At 45.7% G+C, this 25,970-nt stretch overlaps 1 protein-coding gene across 9 annotated transcripts in view; it reads left to right on the forward strand.

Moving 5' to 3' along the window:
* The window catches only part of trappc11 (trafficking protein particle complex subunit 11), a 236,754-nt gene that overhangs the window by 76,398 nt on the left and 134,386 nt on the right, over window positions 1-25,970 (forward strand). For all 9 annotated transcript variants that reach the window (XR_015839605.1, XM_088279770.1, XM_088279763.1 and 6 more), the window contains 2 exons: window positions 2,281-2,335; window positions 2,726-2,871. Coding sequence is in view for 8 of the 9 variants with exons in the window: in XM_088279770.1 (XP_088135896.1) it covers window positions 2,281-2,335; window positions 2,726-2,871 (201 nt within the window). In the remaining variant the exon portion in view is untranslated. The remainder of the gene's footprint in view (window positions 1-2,280; window positions 2,336-2,725; window positions 2,872-25,970) is intronic.

The following is a 25,970-nucleotide window of genomic DNA, read 5'->3' on the forward strand; positions in this document are numbered from 1 at the left end:
CATTGACAGGTATTACTGTAATCTTAAACCCCCAGAAATAGAAATTATAAATGTTAATTTGTTGCGCAAAACGACGGACTAATTATGTTAGCTAATTGTAGTGTTTGCTTGTTTTTGAAAGCTGATAACGATAATTGGTTGTTCGTAAGTAAATTGTTCGGTAGAATAGTGTTATAGACCCTCAATTGTTATTGTAAACAGACAACATATTTTACAGTTTTTTTTGTTATTTTTTGCTCTCTCACTCTACCCGTATATATATATATATATATATATTTTTTTTTTTTATTTTATTTTTTTAAGCATTTTTGAAGGTGCGCCGCTACTTCGCGGATTTTCAGTTTTCGCGGGTGGTCTCGGTCCCCATTAACCGCGATAACCGGGGTATTACTGTATTACTGTACCGCATGACTTTTGTAATGTGCAACGCCCAACACTGGTTCTAAGACCCCACCTGCTGAGGATTTCTTAAATGCTCAGGAAGTTCCAGACACAAGGGTCCGTGGAGTGAAAGGCCCGGTGAGCCGCAGGACCGGAGGGATTGAGAAGATATGTTTGGGATGATGATGTCTTTGAGGTAGAGTGGGGCATTGCCATGGATGCAGAGGTGGGTGAGGAGTGCATTGTAGTGAATTCCAGAGGTTGTGGAGAGCTAGTGGAGGTTCTGAAGAACAGGAGTGATGTTGGTGTTTGTGGATTTGTTGTGCATTTTGCCCTTGAAGAATAGGTCCGTCTCAGCGGCCTTCCGGTGCGGCAGCTGAGCAAGGCTGGTTTGGTGATTGAAAAGAACTTCTCTGACACAGACATTTTAGTTATGTAAAAATTGGAGCCAGGTCTACCTGTGATTTTGATCTTCTGTGACTTTATCACCCCATACTTATGACAACTACCAGAGGATTGTTTTCCAAAACTCATTGAAATGTCGGTTGGCTGGCACTGTGAGTCCCCACGCTCTTCATGTGGTGGTTGACGGTGTCAAATGTTCGAGAAGGATCAACAGTGAGGGGGTAGAAGGGCCGGCAGCCATTAGAAGGTCTTTTATGACCCTCAACAAAGCAAGTCTCAGTGTTCTGCGCAGGGTGGAAACCACATTGAAATCTTTCATACTGTGAGTGAAATTGAATACCTCTAAGTTTGGGGGATAGGATGCATACAGTGAAACGTGATGACATCGGTGCACACAGGCCTGGAATCACGGAGATTCCTAAACAATGCGAGCAGCTCGTGGGCCACTTGGAACAACAGCAGAGCTATGCTAGAATGCTCTATGTGGACTACTGCTCGGCATTTAACACAATCATCCCAGACATCCTCATCACCAAATTTGACATTCTCTGCCTCCCCGCCCTCACACGCACCTGGATTAAGGACTTTTGACCAACAGACCGCAGACTGTGACGCTCGGCCCCTTCACATCCTCCACCCTAACGCTGAGCACCGGTTCCCCTCAAGAATGTGTGCTGAGCCCTCTCCCGTACGCTCTCTACACCTATGACTTCAGCCCGGCCCACGGAAACGACACAATCGTCAAATTTGCTGACGATATAACAGTGGTCTGTCTGATCTCGAAAGGAGACGAGACAGCCTACAGAAAGGAGATCCAACGACTAACGGCTTGGTATTAGGACAACAGACTACAGTGCAACACTGCAAAAACGAAGGAGCTTGTCGTCGACTTCAGAAGGAACAAGACTGAGGATTATTGGCTGCCCTCTCCCCTCCCTGGTCGGACATCTACACCACCCGGTGCCTCAGCAGAGCTCTCAATATTGTCAAAGACAATACTTACCTGAACTCACACCTGTTTGACCTGTTGCCCTCTGCCAGGCGCTACAGGTGCATCAAATCAAAGACTAGTAGACTGAAAAACAGTTTCTTCCCGAGAGCCATCACCATTCTTAACTCTCACACACGACCACCCTTACCTTGCAGAACAGCGACATAATGTGTTTTCATTTATCCAATTTTGTATTTATTTTTTATTTAATTATTTAATCTTTAATTAATCTAATTTATACATTTAATTAAATTATTGTTGTATTGCACTGAAGTGGGGAGTTCTCTAATCTCGTTGCACACTGTAAAATGTTCTGATTCTGATTCTAAACATGTTGGGCATGAATTCTAATTTCCAATTCTAAAGGTCTTTCAACAACAAATATGCCTCAAAATTTTCAGCTGTGAGCCATAGCCACAGAAAAATAATGTGTTCATTAAAAAAATTAAGAATTCTACTGGCACCAATTTTTCTCATATTTAATTTGTTTTTGTTTTCTTTAGTGGTGCAAATGGGAGAGGAGTATTACCATGCTCAAGATTATGCCAAAGCCCTCAAGTATGTCAAATCAGTGCCACTCACACTGGAGTATGGTTGGGTGTGACTGTTTGGTGGTGGTCGGACGGACCGTAGGCGCACACTGTTGGCCACGCTTCCGTCATCCTGCCCCAGGGCAGCCGTTGCTACATATGTAGTTTACCACCACCACAGTGAATGTGTGCATGCATGTATCCATTGTGACGTGTATTTGAGTGTCAAGAAATGTGCTATATAAATCAGATGTATTATTATTATAATTTTTATTATTATTATTATTATTATTATTATTATTGATTTGGATGATTACTACAGTATCCAAAGAGAATCAGATTGGAATCTGTTACGTAACTGGCATTGTTTGAATGATGACCCTAACCAGAGAGTTCACACCTGTACTTGTGTTTTTAGACTGTTGGACTATGTGATGTGTGACTATCGCACAGAGCGTTGGAGTGGAATTCAGACATCCATATTAACCACGGCTCTTCATTGTGCCTATCTGATGGCCAGTGTTAAAGATTACATCATATTCTGTATGGAGCTATTGGGCAGAGGTAAGCACTGTTTTTTTTTTTTAATTTTTTTTATTGCACATATAAATATCCATATCTGTACCGCTTCTCCTCACAAGAGTCGCGGGAGGTGTTGGAGCCTTTCCCAGCTATCTTCTGGTAGTAGGCGGGGTACACCCTGAAGTGGTTGCCAGCCAATCGCAGGGCACACATAGACGAACAACCATCCGCGCTCACACTCATACCGAGGGGCAATTTAGTGTCCAATCAACCTGCCATGCATGTTTGTGGAATATGGGAGGAAACTGGAGTACCCGGCGGAAACCCACGCAGGCACGGAAGGAACATGCAAACATTATAACCAATCGGCCACCGTGCCGGACATATAAACAGATAGTATAAAATAATAATAGTATAAAATAATATTGTCAGAAGAAAAGACTTAAAAAGGGAAAGGAAATGTTCGTCATAAACACAGTTTCCGTGGTCAAAAGGGAGTCGGAATGTATGTATCTTATTTAATAGTCAGATCCACCCCCTGTTTGGAATAAAGGGTCATATATTCTCATTCCTACCGTTGCTGACTATTGTTATTCTGTTTAACTTGATTAAGTCTCTTCTAACAATTCATACTAAAAATATAAATTACAGCAATTATCATTCCTGCTCATATTGTATCGGATGATATTGGATATTTTTTCGTAGAATTACTCTGCGACACATTATCTGATCACAATCGGATCAGAAGTGGAAAACGTATCGAGGCACCCCTAGTGATTGTTTCTTTCAAAGAAACAAAGAATACACACATTTGCGTTTGATTTGGATTTTTGTGAACAAATTTGGGCAAAAAATAAATTCTTGCACTTGTCAGTACTGTATTTCATTCAGCTAATTATTCACTGGAATTTAAAACTTTAGTACTGCACTTGATTTATGAAAAAGAAGTCTGGCAAAGAAATAGTTACTGGTAACGTAGTAGTGAATGTGAAGTGGAGAAAATTTTATTCGGTTACCTCTTTTCCAGGCAAACAGAGAGGATACGTGTTCTGGCAGGCAGTAAACAACTTAATAGGTGAACCAAACAGGTGAAACCTGACCATCAAGTGACTCTGTGTCTTCCTGACATAATTTCTAGGAACTGTAGCTAATATAGGCAAGATCAAAAGGTAAAGTTACTCGAGGACACCTATTCCGTCAGGTTTGCACTTTGTTACAGCTCCAGCTGTTGGGAAATGCGCTGTATAAATAAATTGTATTGTATTAAGAATAAGAATAATAAATAGAGAATGCAATTTTTGGAGAAAGCGCGTGTGAAGGCTGAGAAGTTGAAGCCATCTGGGTGGAAGGATGTGGAATGCTAATTCTGAATCATAGAGAATAGAATTGAATGAGTTTTAATCGTAGAATTGAATGACAATGTGGAATGATAATGAATGATGGAAGGTGGAAGGACGTTGAATGATAGTGAATGATGTTGAATGACACTAAATGGAAATGAATATGATTAAATTGATTGAGATAATATTATTATGTAAAATGGTGAATACTGTGAAAGCATGGACACATTGTGTCAATTAAAAAAAAAAAAAGAAATTGTTCCACGGTAGGGGCTTGAACCGACAGCCTTCAGGGTGGGAAACGGGTGCCAAACCTCTGAACCACACAAGCATGTACAGGTGTTAGTATAGAATCAGCCTTTACACAATAATAGAACTGGGAAAACCTTGAATGAATGGGGAAAGATATCTTTGAAACATGAATACAGTAAATGAAGTGAAGAAAGTGAGAGAGGAAAAAGTAATGTGAAATGACTCAAATGTTTTGAATTTCTAGCTGAAACCATGTACACGTCAATTGTAAAGATCCATTTGGAATGGACGAATGGATGAATTTCTGACACTCAAATAGAGTGAATCAAGTGAATCTGTTCGAATTTCGTCACTTCCGGTTGAAAAATGTAGCTTCCGGTTCAAATCTGAGTGAATTATGTCACTTTTTGTCGAATGGAACATTACCCGACTACTTCGGGTTTTTGGTGACGTCACTAACGGTCTACTTCTGGTTCGGTGACGTCACATGTGGTTCACTGACTGTGTAGTTGGCATCCTTCTCCAAGATTGCTGACTGACTGCAGGGGGGCTACCGCAGTGGGGCGGGGTTTGGGGGTGGCACTGGGGGGCTGCTAAAGTAAATCCGAGATAAACCCCACCAAGCGTGAGTTGAATGAGCTAATGGTTCGTATGGAGGTGAAGGGGGGGGGGACCGGGGGGGCTAAATGAAAACCTGCATGGCGTCAATTTTTGGAATTGATTGAAGTTGGAACGGTGAAAATCGGATGAAAAATGGGGAAGCTGTCGCGTGTCGAAGAAGGGGGCGGGGGTGGGAGGGGCTGTTAAAGTAAATACGAGATAAACCCCACCAAGGGTCAGTTGAATGAGCTAATGTTTCGAATGGGGGTAAAGGAGGGGTGGTTAATTTGTGTGTGTGAAGCCTGCATGGCGTGAATTTGACGAATTGATTGAAGTCGGAACGGTGAAAACCGGTTGAAAAATGGGGAAGCAGTAGCATGTCGAAGAAGTGCAATTGGGAATGGATGAATGGATTAATTTTTGAAGGGTAAATGAGGTGAAGGTGTGAGAGGGGATACGGGAATGTGAAATGAATGACTTGAATGTGTTAAATATCAAATATGAAGCATTTAATAGTGAAATGTTGAATCGCCCAATGGAAATGAATGGAATTTTTGGGGGTGAATAAAGTGAAATGGTGAATTATGGGAAATAGGTGAAGACATGAAAAATGGAAGCCTGTGAGGTGTGAATTTTTGGAACAGAACAAAGTTGGAACGGTGAAAATCGGATGAAAACTGTGGAAGTAGTTACGCGCCGAAAAAAGGCGAGGAATAAAATTGAAACTATAACTAGAAAATGCAATTCCTGAAGAAATTGCGTGTGAAGTCGGAGAAGCTGGAAATTTTTTTCGTGGAAGGATGTGGAATGCCCTTGAATGATACTGAATGACATTGAATTATTTTGAATTTCACTAATCCAAGATGGCTGCCGCACTGTGGTGGAGGCTAAGGTGCGAGCACCCTCTGTAAACATGAGGTGAAAAATTTACAGGAGATAATGGAATGTGTTATGAATCACCTGAATGTTTTGAATTTCTAACTGGAATTATGTAAATGTGAATGAAAACGTGCCATCTGGAATGGATGAATGACTGAAAGTTTGAAACATGAATAGAGTGAATCACCTGAAAAATGTGAAAGGAGATGTGTAATGAATGACCTGAATTTTTTTTTAGTTGAAACAGTTTCAATCGGATGAAAAATGATGAAGCATTCCCACATTTTTGCCATTGGAAATGAATGGGGAATTTTGGTGGAAAATTTGGTTGAAAATTTGGAAAGAGACCTGTACGGTTGGGTACCTTTTATATCAGTGTGGGGGTGAAACGATGGTCTCAGCGTTGCTGGTCGTAAATTGGAGAAGCAAATGCATTCCCAAATGTTTGACATGAGAAATGAAAAGTGAATTTTGGTGGAAAATGTGGTTGAAAATTTTGAAGGAGGCCCATACGGCTGGGTACCTTTTATACCATTGTGGGGGTGAAACGATGTTCTCGGCGTTGCTAGATGAAAATCTGAGAAGTTAATGCATTCCCAAATTTTAGCCATTGGAAATGAATGGTGAATTTTGGTGGAAAATCTGGTTCAAAATTTGGAAAGCGACCCATACGGCTGGGTACCTTTTATATCAGTGTGGGGGTGAAACGATGTTCTCTGCGTTGCTGGATGAAAATTGGAGGAGTAAACACATTCCCAAATTTTTGCCATTGGAAATGAATGGGGAATTTTGGGGAAAAAATTGTTCTTTTTTGGCACCAAATTTGGAAAGAGACCCATACAGTTTGGTACCTTTTATATCAGTGTGGGGGTGAAACGATGGTCGCGGCGTTGCTGGATGAAAATTGGAGAAGTAAACGCATTCCCAAATTTTTGCCATTAGAAATGAATGGGGAATATTAGTGGAAAATTTGGAAAGAGACCCATACGGCTGGGTACCTTTTAAGTCTGTGGGGGTGAGACGATGCTCTCGGCATTGCTGGATGAAAATTGGAGAAGTAAGAGGAAAAAAATGAATCAGAATCGCTGTAAATGGGAAATCCCATTGGTAATGTATGGGGTTTTTTGGGGGGGGGTGAAAAATGTAAAATGATGAAAAACTTGAAACATGAAAAAGTGGTTGCACTGTAGACATGAATGACCTGATTTGAATGATATACAGGAATGTTTTGAATGACCTGAATGTCTAAAATTTCAAACTGGAAGCATGTGAATGTGAGGGGGTGGCTGTTAAAGTAAATCCGAGATAAACCCCACCAAGGGTAAGTTGAATGAGCTAATGTTTCGAATGGAGGTAAAGGGCGGCGGGGGTTAATTTGGGGGGATGACCGGGGGGGGGGGGGGAGTTAGATTGAAGCCTACTTGCCGTAAATTTTACGAATTGATTGAAGTCAGAACGGTGAAAATCGGTTGGGTGAATGAGGTGAAGGTGTGAGAGGGGGTATGGGAATGTCAAATGAATGACTTGAATGGGTTACATTTTAATTTTGAAGCATTTAATAGTGTATTGTTGAATCTCCCATTGGAAATGAATGGGGTTTTTGGGGGTGAATAAAGTGAAATGGTGAATTATGGGAAATAGGTGAAGTCATGAAAAATCGAAGCCTGAAAGGTGTGAATTTTTGGAATAGAACGAAGTTGGAACGGTGAAAATTGGATGAAAATTGTGGAAGTAGTTACGCGCCAAAAAATGGAGAGGAAGAAAAAAGTAGAATAAGGCCTTCACACAATAAAGTCGAAAGGTGTGGAATAACGTGTTAAGGCCTCAGCCTTCACATAATAAAGTCGAAAGGTGTAGAATGACAGCCTTCACACAATAAATTGGATTTGGAAGCGCCTTTCAGGACACTCCAGGACGCTGTACAGAGTAAAATACGATGTAAAAACACAAATAGGGGAAAAAAAACACCAATAAGTAAAACAAACTGGATAAAATACAAAAGTGGATGAGGGACATATCTGGACTTGGAGAGAGTAGTTAAGGTGGAACAAATGGGTTTTGAGTTTAGTTTGAAAATCAGGGAGGGTGGTGCAATTACGTAGGTCAGGTTTGAGAGAGTTCCAGAGCTGAGGAGCAGAGTGGCTGAAGGCTCTGTCCCTCACAGTGCGTAGGCGGGCAAGGGGTACAGATAGGAGGACGGAGAAAGAAGACCGGAGAGCGCGGGATGGAGTGGCAATATGGACAAGGTCAGAAAGGTACGGAGGGTGCGAGGTTGTAAATAGATTTGAAAGTATATAGAAGAAACAAAATTTTGGACAAGCTGGAGTTTGTGGAGGACTTTCTGGGAGAGGCCAAAAAGAAGAAAATCACAATAATCAAGGCGGGACGTTATGAGGCTGTGATGTGGGGGGTGAGGGCAGGGCGAGGCGGAGATGGCTGATATCACGGAGGTGGAAATAACAGGATTTGGTGATGATGTTTATGTGGGATTAAAATGATGGAGTACTGTCGAGGATGACACCCAGACTCTTGTCCTGTGGGGAAGGGAGGACCAAGGTGGTGTCAATGGTTAGTGAAAAACTGTCAACTTTAGATAGGGGTGATTTGGTGCCAATAAGAAGTAATTCAGTTTTACTGCTATTTAGTTTTAAAAAGTTAGAGGTGAACCAGGATTTTATTTCAGAAAGTCTAGAGGAGAGAGAGGGGGGGGGGTTGGTTTGCAGGAGAGGTAAACCTCTGCGTCATCCGCAAATTAATGAAAATGATGTTAAATTTGCGAAGGATATGGCCAATGTGGAGGATGTAAGTGATGAAGAGGAGGGGCCCTAGGACAGAGCCCTGAGGCATACCAGTAGAGACGGGGGAGGAGACGGATTTGAAGGACTTGAGCTGAATGAACTGGGAGCAGCCTGTGAGGTAAGAACGGAACCAATGAAGGGTGGTGTGGGCGATGCCAATGGAGGACAATCTGTTAAGGAGGAAGGGGTGGGAAATGGTGTCGAAGGCCACCTTCAAATCAAGGAGGATTAGGATGGAAAGTGAACTGGTATCAGCTGCAGTCAGAATGTCGTTGGTGATTTTGATAAGAGCGGTTTCGGTGCTGTGGCGGGGACGGAAACCAGATTGAAAAGGCTCGTAAAGGCAATTGTGGGTAAGATGGGCATGAAGCTGAGAAGAAACAATTTTTTCAAGAATTTTGTAGATGAAGGGTAAGTTGGAGATGGGGCGGAGGTTGTAGTCATTGTGGTCAGTGCCAGGCTTTTTCAAAATTGGAGTGGCTGCTGCTGTTTTGAATACTGAGGGCATGGTTCCAGTGGTTAATGAAGAGTGGATGATGGTTGGGATCAGTGGAAGCAGAGAGGGTAAACAGGATTTGACCAGCGTTGTGGGGAGGGGGTCGAGCTGACATGTGGAGGGCTTGGATTTGATGATGAGGTTGGAAATTTCAGAGGCATACGGGAGATGAAAACAGGAAAAAGATTGATTTAACTGGAGGGGTGGCGGTGGTGAAGACGGGTGGGGATCGAAGTGCTGGTGGATCTTGGCCATTTTGTCGTTGAAAAATGACATGAAGGAGTTACAGGTGTTGGTTGAGTAGAAATGTGGGGGCAGGGAGTGAGGAGGCTGGAGGATTCTATTGAGCAGTGAGAATAATGATTTAGTATTTCCTTCATTGGTGTGGATGAGACTGTTGGGTTTTACACTTTAAATGTACCAAAAGTTTGAATTAATTATCTGACTCCATTAATGGTTAACCAAACACGACCTACATTCATCCAACAATTATGCGCGCTCGTTTTTGAGAGAAAGATGACCAGGAAGCCGGCAACTTCACACGGGAGCGGATTTATTCCTAACAGGAGATCTAATACAAATCTGGGGCTCGGGTCCCTACCATTACAGCTCTGCGCGTCCCTGTACCCAACAGAGGACGACGCCCCCCCGAGTTGCCCAGGATCAATTATACATTTCAGCAAACAAAACAAAGATAACCTACTATTCTACTATTGGCTATTTGTCATCTGCAGTTAACTTTAGCTTTCTCTTAGTGGACGTCTTCTGCCCGCAGGATGACGTGTCGGCTCGTCCAATCTCACACAGCAGCGCCTTGATGGCGGGAGGCCTGCGTCAGTACCCCCGTTATCAGAAGTGCGGCTCGTCCTGTACAAAAAATATCTGCCACCTACGCATTACACACAGCCTGCCCTGACCTTCCACTGCACATCGAATCAAAGCACAATCAGCAAATATCTTTATTGCATTAAACGGAATCCATGTAACTTGTAGTCAATCGTATTAAATCCTTCATAGTCAAATGTATAAAATCCTTTAATCCCTCTCATGGCCTCAGTGAACTGAGGCCATCACCCCCGCAAAAATAATAGAAAAATAATAATAAAAACAGTAAAAAATAAAAAATGTAGAATAATATATACAAGTTGGAATAGAAGAATAATAAAAACAGTAAAAAATAAAAAATGTAGAATAATATTTAAAAATTTTTTCCCTCTCATGGCCTCAGACAACTGAGGCCATTACCACTTACTCCGCTGGACCCCATGGACCTTCTGGTTGCCAGAGGAACCGGCTCTGGGTCCGACAGGCGGATCATGTACTTGCCACTCTGTGGCAGCGGGCCCAAGGTGCGCTCGAGGGTTTTAACTGTAAGAGATCTGATACAAGGTATACAACAACATCCGCAAAGCACCATAATAGCTGTAAATACTGCCACTGAGATTAATATAGAGCTAATCAGACCTTTCCATTTACCAAAGACATTCAACCATCCTGTCCACATTTCCGAATCTACACCTGAATGTTCTTTCATCTTTTTGTTCAAAGTTTGCAAACCTTCCAATGCCTTGGTGAGACGCCCATCTGGTGTCGTGTTGTTTGGTATGAAACTACAACATTGATCCCGAAATGTCCCGCACACTCCTTGTTTTTCAGCCAATAACATATCTAAAGCAATCCTATTTTGAAACGTCATAAAGTTTTCTGACAATTGTTCATGTACTGCCTCTAAAGCTTCTGTAGTAAAATTACTCAATCTCTGAACGTTATAATGAAAATAATTTATCCAATCCACATTTTTGTTTGGGATCACCCTCTCAAACCCTGATGCGATTTGGTCTGCCAATTTGTATTCGTCCGGGACCCCTCTTGGCACGCTTATTGCATCGATGTAAGTGAGGTCCCCCTGTTGTAACCTCTTTTTGTCTATCCAAACCGGACATCGGGATGACCTGATTTAATTGATCCCAATTTAACTGGTCCAAATCTACAGGTGTCACACTCACCGGCATAATTAAAGTCACCAGGGCATACCTGCCAGAGGCATTGGTCGGCAGCCTGTCGTATAGAAATTTCCCACCATAACACAACCAGACGTCTGCACGGGAAAGCGGGGGTCCTGCTGGAAGAGACACATTCGTTTCACACCAATTCCACGGTATTTGTCCGATTGAGTGTCCTGCTCCATTCAACTTCAAACATGTAAAATCTTGCTTGGCCACCTTATTATCAATCCCTTAAATTCTCCAAATCAAATGTGTGATTGAATAATCTCGCATATATACTAATCTCGGGGTCTTGGTCACAAATTTTATGAAACAATATCACCTGTGCGTCTGTCAACCTGTCCGAGGTGTCCTCCCGTTCCTCGTACATGACCGTCTGGTTGGAGTGGTACTGTAACATCACAATTTTTGTCTCCCCTCCATCTGTCTAAAAAACAGTCTCATATATTAGAAGCAAACATACTAAAAGCGTAGAAAGCAAGCCTATCATTCAGAAATAATAAGAAAAAGGACAGCCGTGTCCATTTTTATGTTTGATTTGTATGTGTTTCAATTGGTCAGTATCTCCCCCTCTCTTGACCTGCCCGTCCGGGCGGTCAACCTTCAGGCTCACCATAGCGGGGAAAGAACTCCGGTGCGGGTCGAAGTTGTGAGTAATGGAACCACTTACGACCTTTTGTGTCTAATTGCACCGTACTTTCATTTGATAAATGCTTTTTGTTTAATTAATGTTTAACATATTTAGTAAATATGAACCTGCTAAATTAAATATTTGACCTTCTAAGTAAGTGTTTAAAATAATGCCAGCAATCGTTATACAATCCTTCAAAAAATGCATGCTAAATAATCGCAATAATACCATAATTAATTGTATTCAATCACGCTTGTATCAGTCACTTGAATAATATATTTTAATTAACGTAAACCCACCAAATATTATATCTATTTTAATTCCCAGACTGTTGTAATAGCTTTCTTCGAATATAATCTAGACCGTGGCATCCTCACAGGTATTGCCCTCAGAAACAATTCTCCAACATATAAATTTAGTTTTGCCGATAATCACCACAAGTAGTGTTGGTTCGCAATAATGTCTAAATGATATCCAGCTAATATGGCACAATATTAGAATTTGGCTTTGCAACATGGGCAAATCATTCCTGAATAAAATAAAATTTAGTTCACTGAGTTCAAATATCTAACTGTGTTTAGAGATTACAGATTAAGGCTTGAGCTAAAGCCCCAATTTTGACCGTTTTTTCAAATCTTTAAAGCAACCCAAATGAAATATAAAAATAAAAAAATAAAAAATCCCAAAACTATAATAACGCAGATACCAAATTAAACAATTTTTATGGGAAGAATAGGTGCTCTCCAAGACATAGACAGCTCCAAGACCGCTGCAGTCTTCACCTCCTATTGTCTCCCGATTGGCTCAATCCACCTCCAGGCCGTGCCCACACTGATTCTGTCAACTGGGGAGGGTGTAGGGACAGTAAAAACAATCATGAAGCTGTGGAGCCGAGCCCCAAATCAGTCGGGCCCTGGGTCCACAACTCCTCTAGCAGAGACACACAGAACTACCTCTTCCGAGCGACCCGTCTTGTGAAATTTTGGATGTTGCCAAAACCGAAGAATTTGTAGTGGGTGTTAAAATATGATATTCTGATAGTGACGCGGAGTATTCAACAACTATGGGGCCTAGATCTTTTGTATGATGATGTGCATCGATATTCAATGTGATTTGTGGCTCGGTGAAAGTAAACAATTCATACCATTTCCGCTGCTCAGGGACAAGGCACGCATGCGAGGCAACGCCGGTAGAGATAACAAATATATAATTCTAATGCAAGATGTACTCATGACTAAATTTGGATGAATGCATTTTGATAAACCAAATCATATGTGCGTGATCATATTTACAATGTAATGTGTCAATTGGTGAATTGAATGGTTGGCGGTTGCTAAACCACACAGACCAGAGCAGGAACAGGGCATACCCACCGCGGGAGAATGGAGAACCAGGTTTCAGAGCTGCCCTCAGATGTTTCAGTTCAGCTCAGCCACTAGGAAGGAAGAGAGCACGACATATGCTCCCACCGAAGGATAGGCACAGTCAAGTTCAGTCCCATCCGGAAATGCCACTCGAATTCCAGTGTTCATTCAGTCAATGGCAGTGACTCAGGCAATCTCGAGAGTCCCCATGGCTCACTGGGAGTTGCAGAAGGAGCTCATAGCTCGCCCCAGTATCCAGCACCATCGAAAACTTGTCCATCCACTGTCCCCGGGATGCAGGGACCTGGCAGTCCTCGAACGCTGAAGCTCCGCGGCCCCCTGTCATGGAATGGGGTACCAGCGGGTTGGTGTCAAGAGTGCGTTGGGAGTGGGTAACGGTGGCGCCCCCTGCGCTGGTGGAGCTCTGTGCGACAGGTATGGCACCGGACCAGAGGATGGCAGATTTCAGAAAGTGGCTCGGTATGGACAGCTCATCACCCAGTGACCCCACAACCCGCAGCAAGAGCACACCCCACTCACAACCCCTGTCTATAACCACCCCTACCTCTGTTTCCGCAATCATTGACCAGCCTGGTACGGACAGCCAGCCTGCTATGGCGCCACGTCACCCGAACCTTGCCTAGGAGCAGCAGAAGTGGAAGGAGCAGGTGCAATGGGACCTGAATGCGTCAACGGCTGCATTAGATGCTCCCCTCCCTTTTTTCTTTCTTTTAATCTTTTTTGGCCTCCTAAACTTAGACTGATTAGCAGTTTTTCATTGATGGACTGTTTCGCGTGATGTCTGCAACCGGAAGGTACACGCCCTTGAGGACGGCCCACTGGAACAGCTGTGTAATGACGACATTATTGGACGGGTCACTTCCGGAAGGCTCACTCCATTCGCGTCTCGCCCTGGCCACATAGACCAGGCCTGTCTCCCTCTTCCCCACCTGAAAGACACAGCAACATCGGCCCCAAACGGGGCCCAAAATATCTGATGCACGGCACGGCCAATCTCACCTGAGGTGTCCCCATTCAGCCGATGACCATCATGCTGGTCAGCAGGTCTAGCCTCGGCCTCAAGAGAGGACAGTTCCTGACAAGTAAATTTTGTCCCGAATGTAACTCTCGCATCCCCCTACGGAGGACCTACCCTTGCATTAAGTGAGTAATTTTTCATAAAAACAGCGCAACTGCCCCACTTAACTGACATTAACTTCAAGTATCACCGCTGTGGTGCCGTATATCATGGAAAAGTCTAATCAATACAACGAAATTTTCCCTATCCTGTACTGGGTGTATGTTATCTAGTCGCGCACCCGATGTGAATAATAATAAAACCAGCGAGGTCCATGAGCAGGCTAAAGCAACAACTATATCTTAATCTGTTTCGTGGACCCTAAATTAGAATATCTTATATCTCCCTCCTTGTTGAGGAGAACCTCCGGGATGGGCGTGATGAGGCACTCTTTGAAGCGTTCTCCGGCCTTCTGGTCACACAGGTCACATGTCACCTCAAACCTATGGAGAGAACTGGAGGAGTGGCACTTGCCAGTGAGAAGGGGTAAATTACCTCCCTTCTGAAACTTTCAGTTTTGCATAAATTTTGTGTAATAATGTCAATCAATCATTCACTTGATGCTTGAATTTAATTACTCCAATCTTTCTCCAATAACAATTTGAAAATCAATACTTGGGAGTGCAATAGGGATTCAGGTTGATCAGGCCTGTCCACCCACTGCATCCTGAGTACTGTAAGGGCTTGCCGGTGCCCTTTATCAGGTTTCCTTCCTGAGGCCCGTCCCTTAAGCATTTACTCAAACCACATATACGTACAAACACTTTTTCTTCCACACTTTCATTCATCTCTAGGTATCTAATTCCTTACCCAAAAAGATAATTTCCAGCTCCCAATTCCACACAGAGCCCCCTGCCTTGGCGCGTCCGCCTTGATATCACTGAGATTTGTGCTGGCAGATCCATCATGTTGCCTCAATTTCGCCAGCGTATGCCAAAATTTACAACTGTGGGTCTCTTGATTTTCCCATTCAGTCCCCGTGATGTCGTTTCTCCTGGACGTGGCTGACGATCCTGCACCTGTGACGTCAAACACCTCATAGATGTGGATGTTAGCAGTCTGGCATTTATGGAATGCTGTCATGTCCCTTAAAAGTTGTCGTGTCAGGGTTTGCGTCGTACAGTCATAAAACGTCTGTCGTCTACCTTTGTCACATTTAATACACATCAGTTAATAAATCATCTTCAGAACTATTTAATCCAACTTTATATTTGGTAAACCAATCTCCAATTGCTAGATATTTCCCGTTCTAAGGATTTTCTTTCAACATGATCCTAGAATATTTCAATTAAAACCTGTCCCAAAACCATAATCCCTTTGCTTAAAATTTTAAATCCTAGTAAGACTGGCGCTGTTCTGCTGTTCTTCAGGTGTCTCTTGTATGTTTTAGTGTTTTAGTTTATTTCTAATTTCCTGCTAATTGTATTCAGCTTATCTATTAATGACTTTATTACCTAATATTGAAAGTGAAATGTGCTATAGCAATTAAATTGTATATTCTTTATGTCCAAACAATGTTAAATCCCAACTCGCCCGCACACACAAAGAGTGAGAGAAAAAGAGAGAGAGAGAGAGAGAGAACATGAGAGAGTTAGGGGCAAGGGGATTGAAAAGGGTCTTAATGCTTTGAGTTGACGTTTCGATGCATGCCTCCTAGTAAAGCCGTTCGTTTTCTCTAGGACTAATTAACTCTACAAATTTAACAGGTCTTCTCAGGAGCTATATAAATGGCCAGTGCTTATGGCACTAAAAAATCCTTAACAGCGGGTGACACATCAATCTTGCAAGGAACCTGCAGTATGACGTCACTTTGACCCAATCAAGGCTCATATTTTCTGATGGGGAACACAAATTACTTTATTTACCTATATTTATGCCAATGGATCCTTAAAAAAAATAAAAATTCTTCATGCAACATAATAAGAAGAATCAAATTTACAATGACCTTCAGAGAGTAGGCATCCAAGAAAGTAAACAAAACTCTAGTAGACCAAACTACCAGATATGTTTATCAGCCAAAGGGAACACAGACGCACACACACGCACACGCACGCACACACACACACACACACAGTGAAACAAGGAGATTAGTGTCAGAAAAAGAGGCAAACCGGGCTGTGAAGGGATGGGTTGTATGGAAACAAACATAGGGGCCGCGGGCCACTTTAGTGTTTTCCACTCCTATTTGTCTGGAATTATTAAGGGAAAAAATATTAACTCGGAAAAATCAAAAGTAAAATAAATAATATTATCTGCCAATAGAACAGGAACATTTTACGTGACCAGATTTAGAAAACTACTCAAATAATAGTAGGCCCATATCAATGACAATAGTCTCAAAATAAGTAGTCCTAACTAAACTTGTCAGTTTTCAAACTGTAATATTCAGAACAGTATTCTTAAAACGAGCACCAACAAGCAAAGTGAGCTCAATCAATAATATAACAAAACTGGAATAACATTTGCCATTTTCTTTTTGCCTGGAAACCCCTGACATACATGATTGACTACAAATATACGCCAAAGGTTCAACGACCAGTTCAATATCACCCTTTACCAATCTTGTCACTTGCACAACCCTCCACAACATTCAACATCTCCTTTTTCTCACGTGCCTCTCCTTCTTATCCACTTTCACAACCTTCTCAACCTTTTCTTCCAATTTTATGTTTGCCAATGCTGTCGCCACTGTCGCCAATTGATGCACACTACGTCTGTCCTCCTCCACCATTGCCAATTCTTTTTCCATTTTACCTTTCCGAATCCATTTAGCTTTATCTTTTGCCCCTTTTCAATTGTTTGATGTCATTCAAAATTTTCCTCTTTCTATTGCACCTGCTTAGCCAACTTAATCATATCCCATGTGGTCATCCTTTTGTAATTTCAAAAACACCTTCCGATACCTCTCTTTTCCTTTTTTTTTGTTTATCTTTTTTTTTTCCTCAATTCCACTCATTAATTGCGTCTCCAACTTCATATAATGTCCATCAATTTCTTGCCTCACACCATCACTTTCATACGGTTCATCGGAACCGAGCCCCATATCTCACCTATCTCCACTCCTCCTGAACAATCCACTCCCGTGCGTCCCAGCCAAATATCAAACAAAACAGTCCAAATTATATCACACCAATCACACTGCTTACACTTGCACACAAATCGCGATACGTAAATCCCAGATTTTACACCGTATCAATACCACATATAGTCCCAGACTATTTTTGTAATAAGTAAATCCCAGATTTTACACCTTATTACGACTTCGCGATACGTAAATCCCAGATTTTACACCGTATCAGAACCACAAATTTAGTAATAAGTAAATCCCAGATTTTACACCTTATTACCGTGATACGTAAATCCCAGATTTTACACAGTATCACCGTGACACGTAAATCCCAGATTTTACACCGTGTCACAATCCACACTTTTAATATTTAATGTCCCAATTATCCCCGCTTTCCTCTGTTACATTTATTTTTCCCCAATTGTGCAGAATTCAGACATGTAGTAACAGGTATTCTGCTTACCTTTTAGATGTGGTACCACCAGAGGAAAACAGGTCTAAATCGGGATTTCCTTTCCGTTCAACAAGTCGTCACTTGGTGTGGATACGGGTCCCTGACCCTGGGTCCCAGACCCTGTGGTTCTCTTATTCGAAGTCTGTGATTTCTTTTGTAGTCCTCTCCCTCTCATCACGTCGGGTTCACCAAAAATTGTTGGGTTTTACACTTTAAATGTACCAAAAGTTTGAATTAATTATCTGACTCCATTAATGGTTAACCAAACACAACCTACATTCATCCAACAATTATGCGCGCTCGTTTTTGAGAGAAAGATGACCAGGAAGCCGGCAACTTCACACGGGAGCGGATTTATTCCTAACAGGAGATCTAATACAAATCTGGGGCTCGGGTCCCTACCATTACAGCTCTGCGCGTCCCTGTACCCAACAGAGGATGACGCCCCCCCGAGTTGCCCAGGATCAATTATACATTTCAGCAAACAAAACAAAGATAACCTACTATTCTACTATTGGCTATGTGTCATCTGCAGTTAACTTTAGCTTTCTCTTAGTGGACGTCTTCTGCCCGCAGGATGACGTGTCGTCTCGTCCAATCTCACACAGCAGCGCCTTGATGGCGGGAGGCCTGCGTCAGTACCCCCGTTATCAGAAGTGCGGCTCGTCCTGTACAAAAAATATCTGCCACCTACGCATTACACACAGCCTACCCTGACCTTCCACTGCACATCGAATCAAAGCACAATCAGCAAATATCTTTATTGCATTAAACGGAATACATGTAACTTGTAGTCAATCGTATTAAATCCTTTATAGTCAAATGTATAAAATCCTTTAAGACTAATAAACAGATTTACGGTGTGCAATTGAATCCTTGTAAGAAAGGATGTGAGCCTTGTCTATGTCTTTGTGAGTAGTGAGTACAGTTTTTTTGTATAGTTGTTCAAGTCGGCGGCCTTGAGCTTTCAGTGAGCGAAATTCCGAGATGTACCAGGGGGCAATGGATGTGAAGGAGACAGACCGGGTTTTTCGAGGGGAAGAGAATTGAGGATGCTGTGTAGACCGGTGTTGTAGAGGTCTGTGAGGTCGTCGGGGTTGGAGAGGTGGGCTGGGAATCTGATGTTGTCAATTTTGGAGCAGAGGGTTTCAATGTTTATTTCCTTGAGGTTCCTGAATGAGATGAAACATGGAAGTTTGGTTGAAGATAGGCACAGTGCAATATTGAATGTGATGAGGAAATGGTCTGTTATGGGGAAGTCATCTGGGGTGAAGTTGAGGGGCGTGAGACCGGAAAAACAGATTAAGTCCAAAATATGACCTTTGGAATGAGTGGGGAAGTCGATGTATTGATGAAGTCCAAAACTGTCAAGGCAGGATAGAAAATCTCTGGTGAGAGGCAGATTATTGTTGTCAATGTGTATGTTGAAATCTCCCAGCAGGATTATGTTTGAGGATAGAGTGAAAAGATGAGTGAGAAGAGTGGAAAATTGGGGTGTGGGATTCGGGGGTCTGTAAAGAGTGGCAACAATAGTGGGAATGGAGCCAGGGAGTTTAAAAACAGCGCATTCAATGGAGCTAAGCGCGGGGGCAGACATGGGTAAAAGTTTCCACTTGTTGCGATAGATTACCGCGATACCACCGCCACCATTGCAGCGGGGATGGCAAGTGTAAACAAATCCGCGAGGAGTTGATTCATTGAGTTGGGAGAAGTCATTTGGCTGCTGCCATATTTCGGTCAGACAAACTAAGTTGACGGTCGGTAAGGAGATCCTGGATGAGATGACCATTGTTGGTAAGAGAACGGATGTTGAGAAGTCCGAAGCGAACGGCTACATTATCGTGCTTGACCTAGCCAGGCAGGCTAATGCACGTAAATCGGCAACCTTGCTGGAGTTTCTGGGGGAACGGCAAGTGGCGGACCAGAAGGACTTTATTGCCGTGGAGGGGAAAGCTTGATGGAAAATTCTGCGGGAGCCACGATGGATGTAACGCCGGTGCCGTAGGGCAAAGTCCGTGTGAAAGTGCAGAGCTGGCGGAGGTAATAGTCGGTAGAGGCGGCGGATCATGCGGTGGTCGTCGGATGTATAACAAAAGCTGTTTAGCCATTGGAAGAAGGCAGACTATGTAACTATAAAAGAGAGTGTTGACTCGAAGTTTAGGTAAAGTAATTTGAAATAAGAGCACGTAATAAAAAGCACTTTTAGGTTACCGGTGAGCACCGGCAGCCAATTGTGCCAGCGTTCCCTCAGCCGGAAATCTACCAGAGCTTGGATGGTGGTTTCCCACTAATTTCCCACTTTGTGTTATTGTATTGTATCACCCCCAGTCACAGAACGATGAACCCCAACCACCATCAGATGACTTTGTCTGCATATTCCTGGGATAATTTGAGTAACTGTAGTAAATTTGAGCAGGATCCCTTTTTCCGAGGTGACGTTAAGGGGATACAAATTCCTGCAGGTACCAAAAGTGTAAGCCCAACACATTATGGCACTTTCATTTATATATGGTAATGCATTTAAAATAAAAGTGTGCTACACACTACTTGGGAATTTTTTACATTTTGTCTATCACGATGCTATTAATCTTGATTAATCGCAACGACCTCATCTGATTTCATCGCAATTAAAAATTCACTCGTTGCCCAGCTCTAATTTAACTTGTACGTACATATGCCTACATACAATCGGTATATAAGTACATACTCCTGCACATTTGTAGTTTGTTATACTCTCGTACTTATAATAAATATTTAATTTACATTACACTCAATCTAATACATGGCAGAAATGAATGTTTTTGACCACGCGTGATTCATACCTTTTCAGGTCTTTTTCGAAGTTATTCCACAAAATAACACATTACCTTTGCTTCATGTTTTTTTTCTTGTTTTTTTTTTTATTTTTATTTTTTTATGCGGACTTGTGCGCCTTAAGTTATAGCAAATTTCTCTAATTTCGAACAGCTTTTGAGTATTGTGGTAGAGCATGTTAGTATGTACTTTGTACCGGGGCTGGACGATATTGTCAGGATTCGATCGATGGTGGGCGAGGAGGAGGTGGACCCAGAATGCGAGGAAGCAGGGAAAAGGGTAAACTAAAGTGAATTTATTAAATTAATCAAACGAGGACAAACAACGTGGCGTGGACAAACAAACGTGGCAGGGTGCAAAATGACAAAGACAAACTAAATGTGACTTAACAGAACAAAAATGACAAGTCACGAGGACCGTGACAAACACTGGGGATCGTGGGCATGAGCGTGGGCATGAGCATGGGCATGAGCGAGGGCGAGAATGAGAGCGAGAATGAGAGTGGTCGTGACAGTCCGTAAAGGGAGTGATGTCCCGACGCTGTGCTGTCGGGATGAGGTGTTCAAATAGTCCAGTCATTAAGTGAGCAGATGGGGATCAGGTGTGTGACGGTAACGGGGAACAGGTGCGTGGCTGGTGAGGAACGAGTGCTGAGGGGAAACGCCCCACTCAGCTGACAAAAACAAACACATATGGCGTGGGGGAAGGAACGTGACAAAAACAATAACAAACACACCTGACATGACCGACATGGGTCATGACAGTACCCCCCCCTTAAGGGACGGATTCCAGACGTCCCAAAACACTTAAACAAAAAAGAAAAAATGTCCAAAAACGAGGGTGGGCGGAAGGGGCCGGGAGGCGGGTCAACGACCCGTGATCGAGGCTGGTCTGGCGGATGTCCGGGAGGCCAGACCAGCAAGTCCCGTTGGGGCCATTCGGGCGGACGTCCGGGAGGCCCGATCAGTAAGTCCACCCGTGGCCATTCAGGCGGACGTCCGGTCGCACCCGAGACAGGAACGTGGGTGGGCGGAAGGGGCCGGGAGGCGGGTCAACGACCCGTGATCGAGGCTGGTCTGGCGGATGTCCGGGAGGCCAGACCAGCAAGTCCCGTTGGGGCCATTCGGGCGGACGTCCGGGAGGCCCGATCAGTAAGTCCACCCGTGGCCATTCAGGCGGACGTCCGGGCGCACCCGAGACAGGAACGTGGAGCGGCGGCTGGTCGTCGAGCCCCGCCGATACAGGAACGTGGAGCGGCGGCTGGTCGTCGAACCCCGCCGAGACAGGAACGTGGAGCGGCGGCTGGTCGTCGAGTCCCGCCGAGACAGGAACGTGGAGTGGCGACGGATCATCAGGCACCGCCGGGACCGGAACTTGGAGTAACGGCAGATCGTCGAGCGCCGCCGAAGCAGGAACCAGGAGCGGCCGTGGGTCGTCGGGCGCTGCCGGGACCAAGACGAGCAGTGGCGACGGGTCGTCGGATGCCGCCGAGGCAAGAGCGGGGCGCGATGGTGGGTCGTCGTGCGTCGCCGAGACTAAGGCGAGACGCGGCGGCGGACCGTTGTCCATCGCGGGCACCGGAACCGGGAGCGGCGGCGCTTCGTCAGGCGCCGCTGAGGCAGATACGGGAGGCAGCTGGTCGCCGTCCACCGCCGAGGCAGGAACCTGGAGTGACGGCTGCGGGCCGTGCTCTGCCGAAACGTGAGCTTGGGGTGGAAGCAAGGCGTGCTCCGCTTGAACTAGGGCTTGGGGCGGACGCCATACAGGCTCCGCAGGCACGGGAACAGGGAACGGACGCAAAGCGTGCTCCGCCTGAACGTGAACTTGGGACGGACGCAGGATGTGCTCCGCCTGAACGAGAACTAGGGAGGGACGCCGGACGGGCTCCGCCTGAACGAGAACTTGGGACGGACGCGGGATGTGCTCAGTCTGAACGAGAACTTGGGACGGACGCAAGACGTGCTCCGCCGGAACGTGAACTTGGGACGGACACAAGACGTGCTCCGCTTGAACTAGGGCTTGGGGCGGACGCCATACAGGCTCCGCAGGCACGGTAACAGGGAACGGACGCAAAGCGTGCGCCGCCTGAACGTGAATTTGGGACGGACGCAGGATGTGCTCCGCCTGAACGAGAACTTTGGACGGACGCCGGACGGGCTCCGCCTGCACGAGAACTTGGGACGGACGCCGGACGTGCTCCGCCGGAACATGGACTTGGCTCTGCAGCTGGCGAGGAACCGGAACTGGAGGCTGCAGCTGACGAGGGACCGGCACTGGAGGCTGCAGCTGACGAGGGGCCGGCACTGGAGGCTGCAGCTGACGAGGGGCCGGCACTGGAGGCTGCAGCTGACGAGGGGCCGGCACTCGAGGCTGCAGCTGACGAGGGGCCGGCACTGGAGGCTGCTGCTGACGAGGGGCCGGCACTGGAGGCTGCAGCTGACGAGGGGCCGGCACTGGAGACTGCAGCTGACGAGGAGCCGGCACTGTAGGCTGCAGCTGACGAGGGACCGGCACTGTAGGCTGCAGCTGACGAGGGGCCGGCACTGGAGACTGCAGCTGACGAGGAGCCGGCACTGGAGGCTGCAGCTGACGAGGAGCCGACACTGGAGGCTGCAGCTGACGAGGGGCCGGAACTGGAGGCTGCTGCTGACGAGGGGCGGCACTGGAGGCTGCAGCTGACGAGGAGACGGTGTGGGTTGCTGCAGCTGTTGTGGAGGCGGTATGGTCTGTGCAGCTGACGCGGAGGCTCAGCAGCCGGCGGGGAGCCGGAACGGGGCTCAGCAGCTGGCGGGGAGCCGAAACATGGCTCAGCAACTGGCGGGGAGCCTGCATGGGGCTCCGCAACTGGCGGGGAGCCTGCATGGGGCTCCGCAGCTGGCGGGGAGCCTGAACGGGGCTCAGCAGCTGGCGGGAAGACTGCCCGGGGCTCAGCAGCTGGCGGGGAGCCTGCACGGGGCTCAGCCGCTGGCGGGGAGCCTGCACGGGGCTCAGCCGCTAGCGAGGAGCCTGAACGGGGCTCAGCAGCTGGCGGGGAGCCTGAACGGGGCTCAGCAGCTGGCGGGGAGCCTGCACGGGGCTCAGCAGCTGGCGGGGAGCCTGCACGGGGCTCAGCAGCTGGCGAGGAGCCGGGACGGGGCTCAGCACCCGGCGGGGATCCGGAACGTGGCTCAGCAGCTGGCGGGGAGCCTGCATGGGGCTCAGCAGCTGGGGGGATGCCTGCACGGGGCTGAGCAGCTGGCGAGGCACCGGAACTGGAGGCTGCAGCTGCCGTGGAGGCGGCGTGGATGGCAGCCGCTGTCGTGGAGGCGGCTGCGGGCCGAGCGCAGCAGTCGAGCCGGGCGCAGCCGAGACGGGGGGCCGGACCCCTATCAGCCTGCCGCCATAGGGAATCAGGGAAACGGGAGGCACGAGGGACAGAGGCTACTGGTGCTGGTGAATGTGAGCTGTGAGACGCAAGGGGGACGTGACAAGGTGCTGAAGTCGATGGTGAACGAGGTGTGCGCCGTGACCGTGACTTGCGAGATTTGGGACGTGAAGCGCGCGAGGTAGAGTGGGAGGTGGTCTCGAAAAACTCAAACGAAAAAGGTGTCAAGAACTGTTCGGGTGGGAGGAAGGTGACTGGTGTTGAATGACTCCGGGTTGCGCTGGGCGTCTAAGAGATTGTAAATATATTCAAAGTCGTCTTCGTGATCCGAGTCGACCAACACGTGAGGGGCATAGTGCTCAAAATCTTCTGCTAAATCATAATCAACAAAAACGTGAGGGGGTGAATTGGCCTGGTGATCGAAATCGTCGTCATAATTGGAATCTATGATAAGGTGCGGAGGAATGACGGGTAGGAAGTCGAGGGCATTACCGTGAAACGAAGGGGAAGGAATAGACGAGCTACGGGGCTGGTCGGCAGGCTGATGAGGGCGGTTATCCGAGCGGCGGCGTCATGGACGTGAGCCCCTCGCTGGGTCCTTTCTGGGTCGGAACATTCTGTCAGGATTCGATCGCCGGTGGGCGAGGAGGAGGTGGACCCAGAATGCGAGGAAGCAGGGAAAAGGGTAAACTAAAGGGAATTTATTAAATTAATCAAACGAGGACAAACAACGTGGCGTGGACAAACAAACGTGGCAGGGTGCAAAATGACAAAGACAAACTAAACGTGACTAAACAGAACAAAAATGACAAGTAACGAGGACCGTGACAAACACTGGGGATCGTGGGCATGAGCGTGGGCATGAGCGTGGGCATGAGCAAGGGCGAGGGCGAGAATGAGAGTGGCCGTGACAGTCCGTAAAGGGAGTAATGTCCCGACGCTGTGCTGTCGGGATGAGGTGTTCAAATAGTCCAGTAATTAAGTGAGCAGATGGGGATCAGGTGTGTGACGGTAACGGGGAACAGGTGTGTGGCTGGTGAGGAACGAGTGCTGAGAGGAAACGCCCCACTCAGCTGACAAAAACAAACACACATGGCGTGGGGGAAGGAACGTGACAAAAACAATAACAAACACACCTGACATGACCGACACGGGTCATGACAGATATGACCTCAAATCAATATCTCAATAAATTGAGCAATTTTACCCCAATAACAATAAATGCATGATAAATTCCCCGGCTTTGTGCTAGGCTGTCCGGTGGACGCCCACCTGTTAGACGTTCTCTCGTATGGTGTTGCCTCCGTTATGAGCTATTGTCACTTGTCGAACCTTGCTTCTCACTTTGAGCCTTTAGCACAAGTTCCAAGCATGGTTGTGTTGTAGGTGGTGAAAAAGAAAAGGTTGGACGCGCTGTTTTGGGTGTTTATGACGCACTTTGTAGTTCGTGTTCTTCAAACATCGTCTCTATGGAACCCAAAACATTTCCAAACGACAAATGTCGAATTTCTTTTCGGGACAAACTTCAACTAATGTTACTTCTACTTTAGTCATGTAGCTGCTTCTTGATTTGAATCGCCAGCCACGACCGCATCGTCAGTTTTTTCTTGAGATGGGTGGAGTCACGTGACTACACGCACTGTAGCCGTCTTAAAGGGGCATGAACATAGCCGCAGACAGAAAAGACTTTTCCTTCTTTTTTTTAAACACCAAATTTACCGACCTGGGCAAAATTATGTCGGTTATTGGAATAAATTTCGGTAACGGTAAATTTTCGGTTTATTGCCCAGCCCTATTTTGTACATAATTTGCACAATTTAAAACGCAACCAGATTATAAAATTTCATGGTGTCAGGTTTAAAAGGTCCTGACGCCTTCATTGGACTGAATTAAATGCAGAGAACCAGAGGAATAACCAGGGAAGGTTTTGTCTTTTCTCCATCGCGGATGGGAGAAGGAGACAGGAGGTGAAGTAGGCGTCTTGCCTGTTCAATCTCC

This window comes from Idiotropiscis lumnitzeri, chromosome 17 (genome assembly GCF_059441095.1).
Source record: "Idiotropiscis lumnitzeri isolate Australia: NSW breed Sydney's pygmy pipehorse chromosome 17, RoL_Ilum_1.0, whole genome shotgun sequence".
Taxonomy (NCBI): domain Eukaryota; kingdom Metazoa; phylum Chordata; class Actinopteri; order Syngnathiformes; family Syngnathidae; genus Idiotropiscis; species Idiotropiscis lumnitzeri.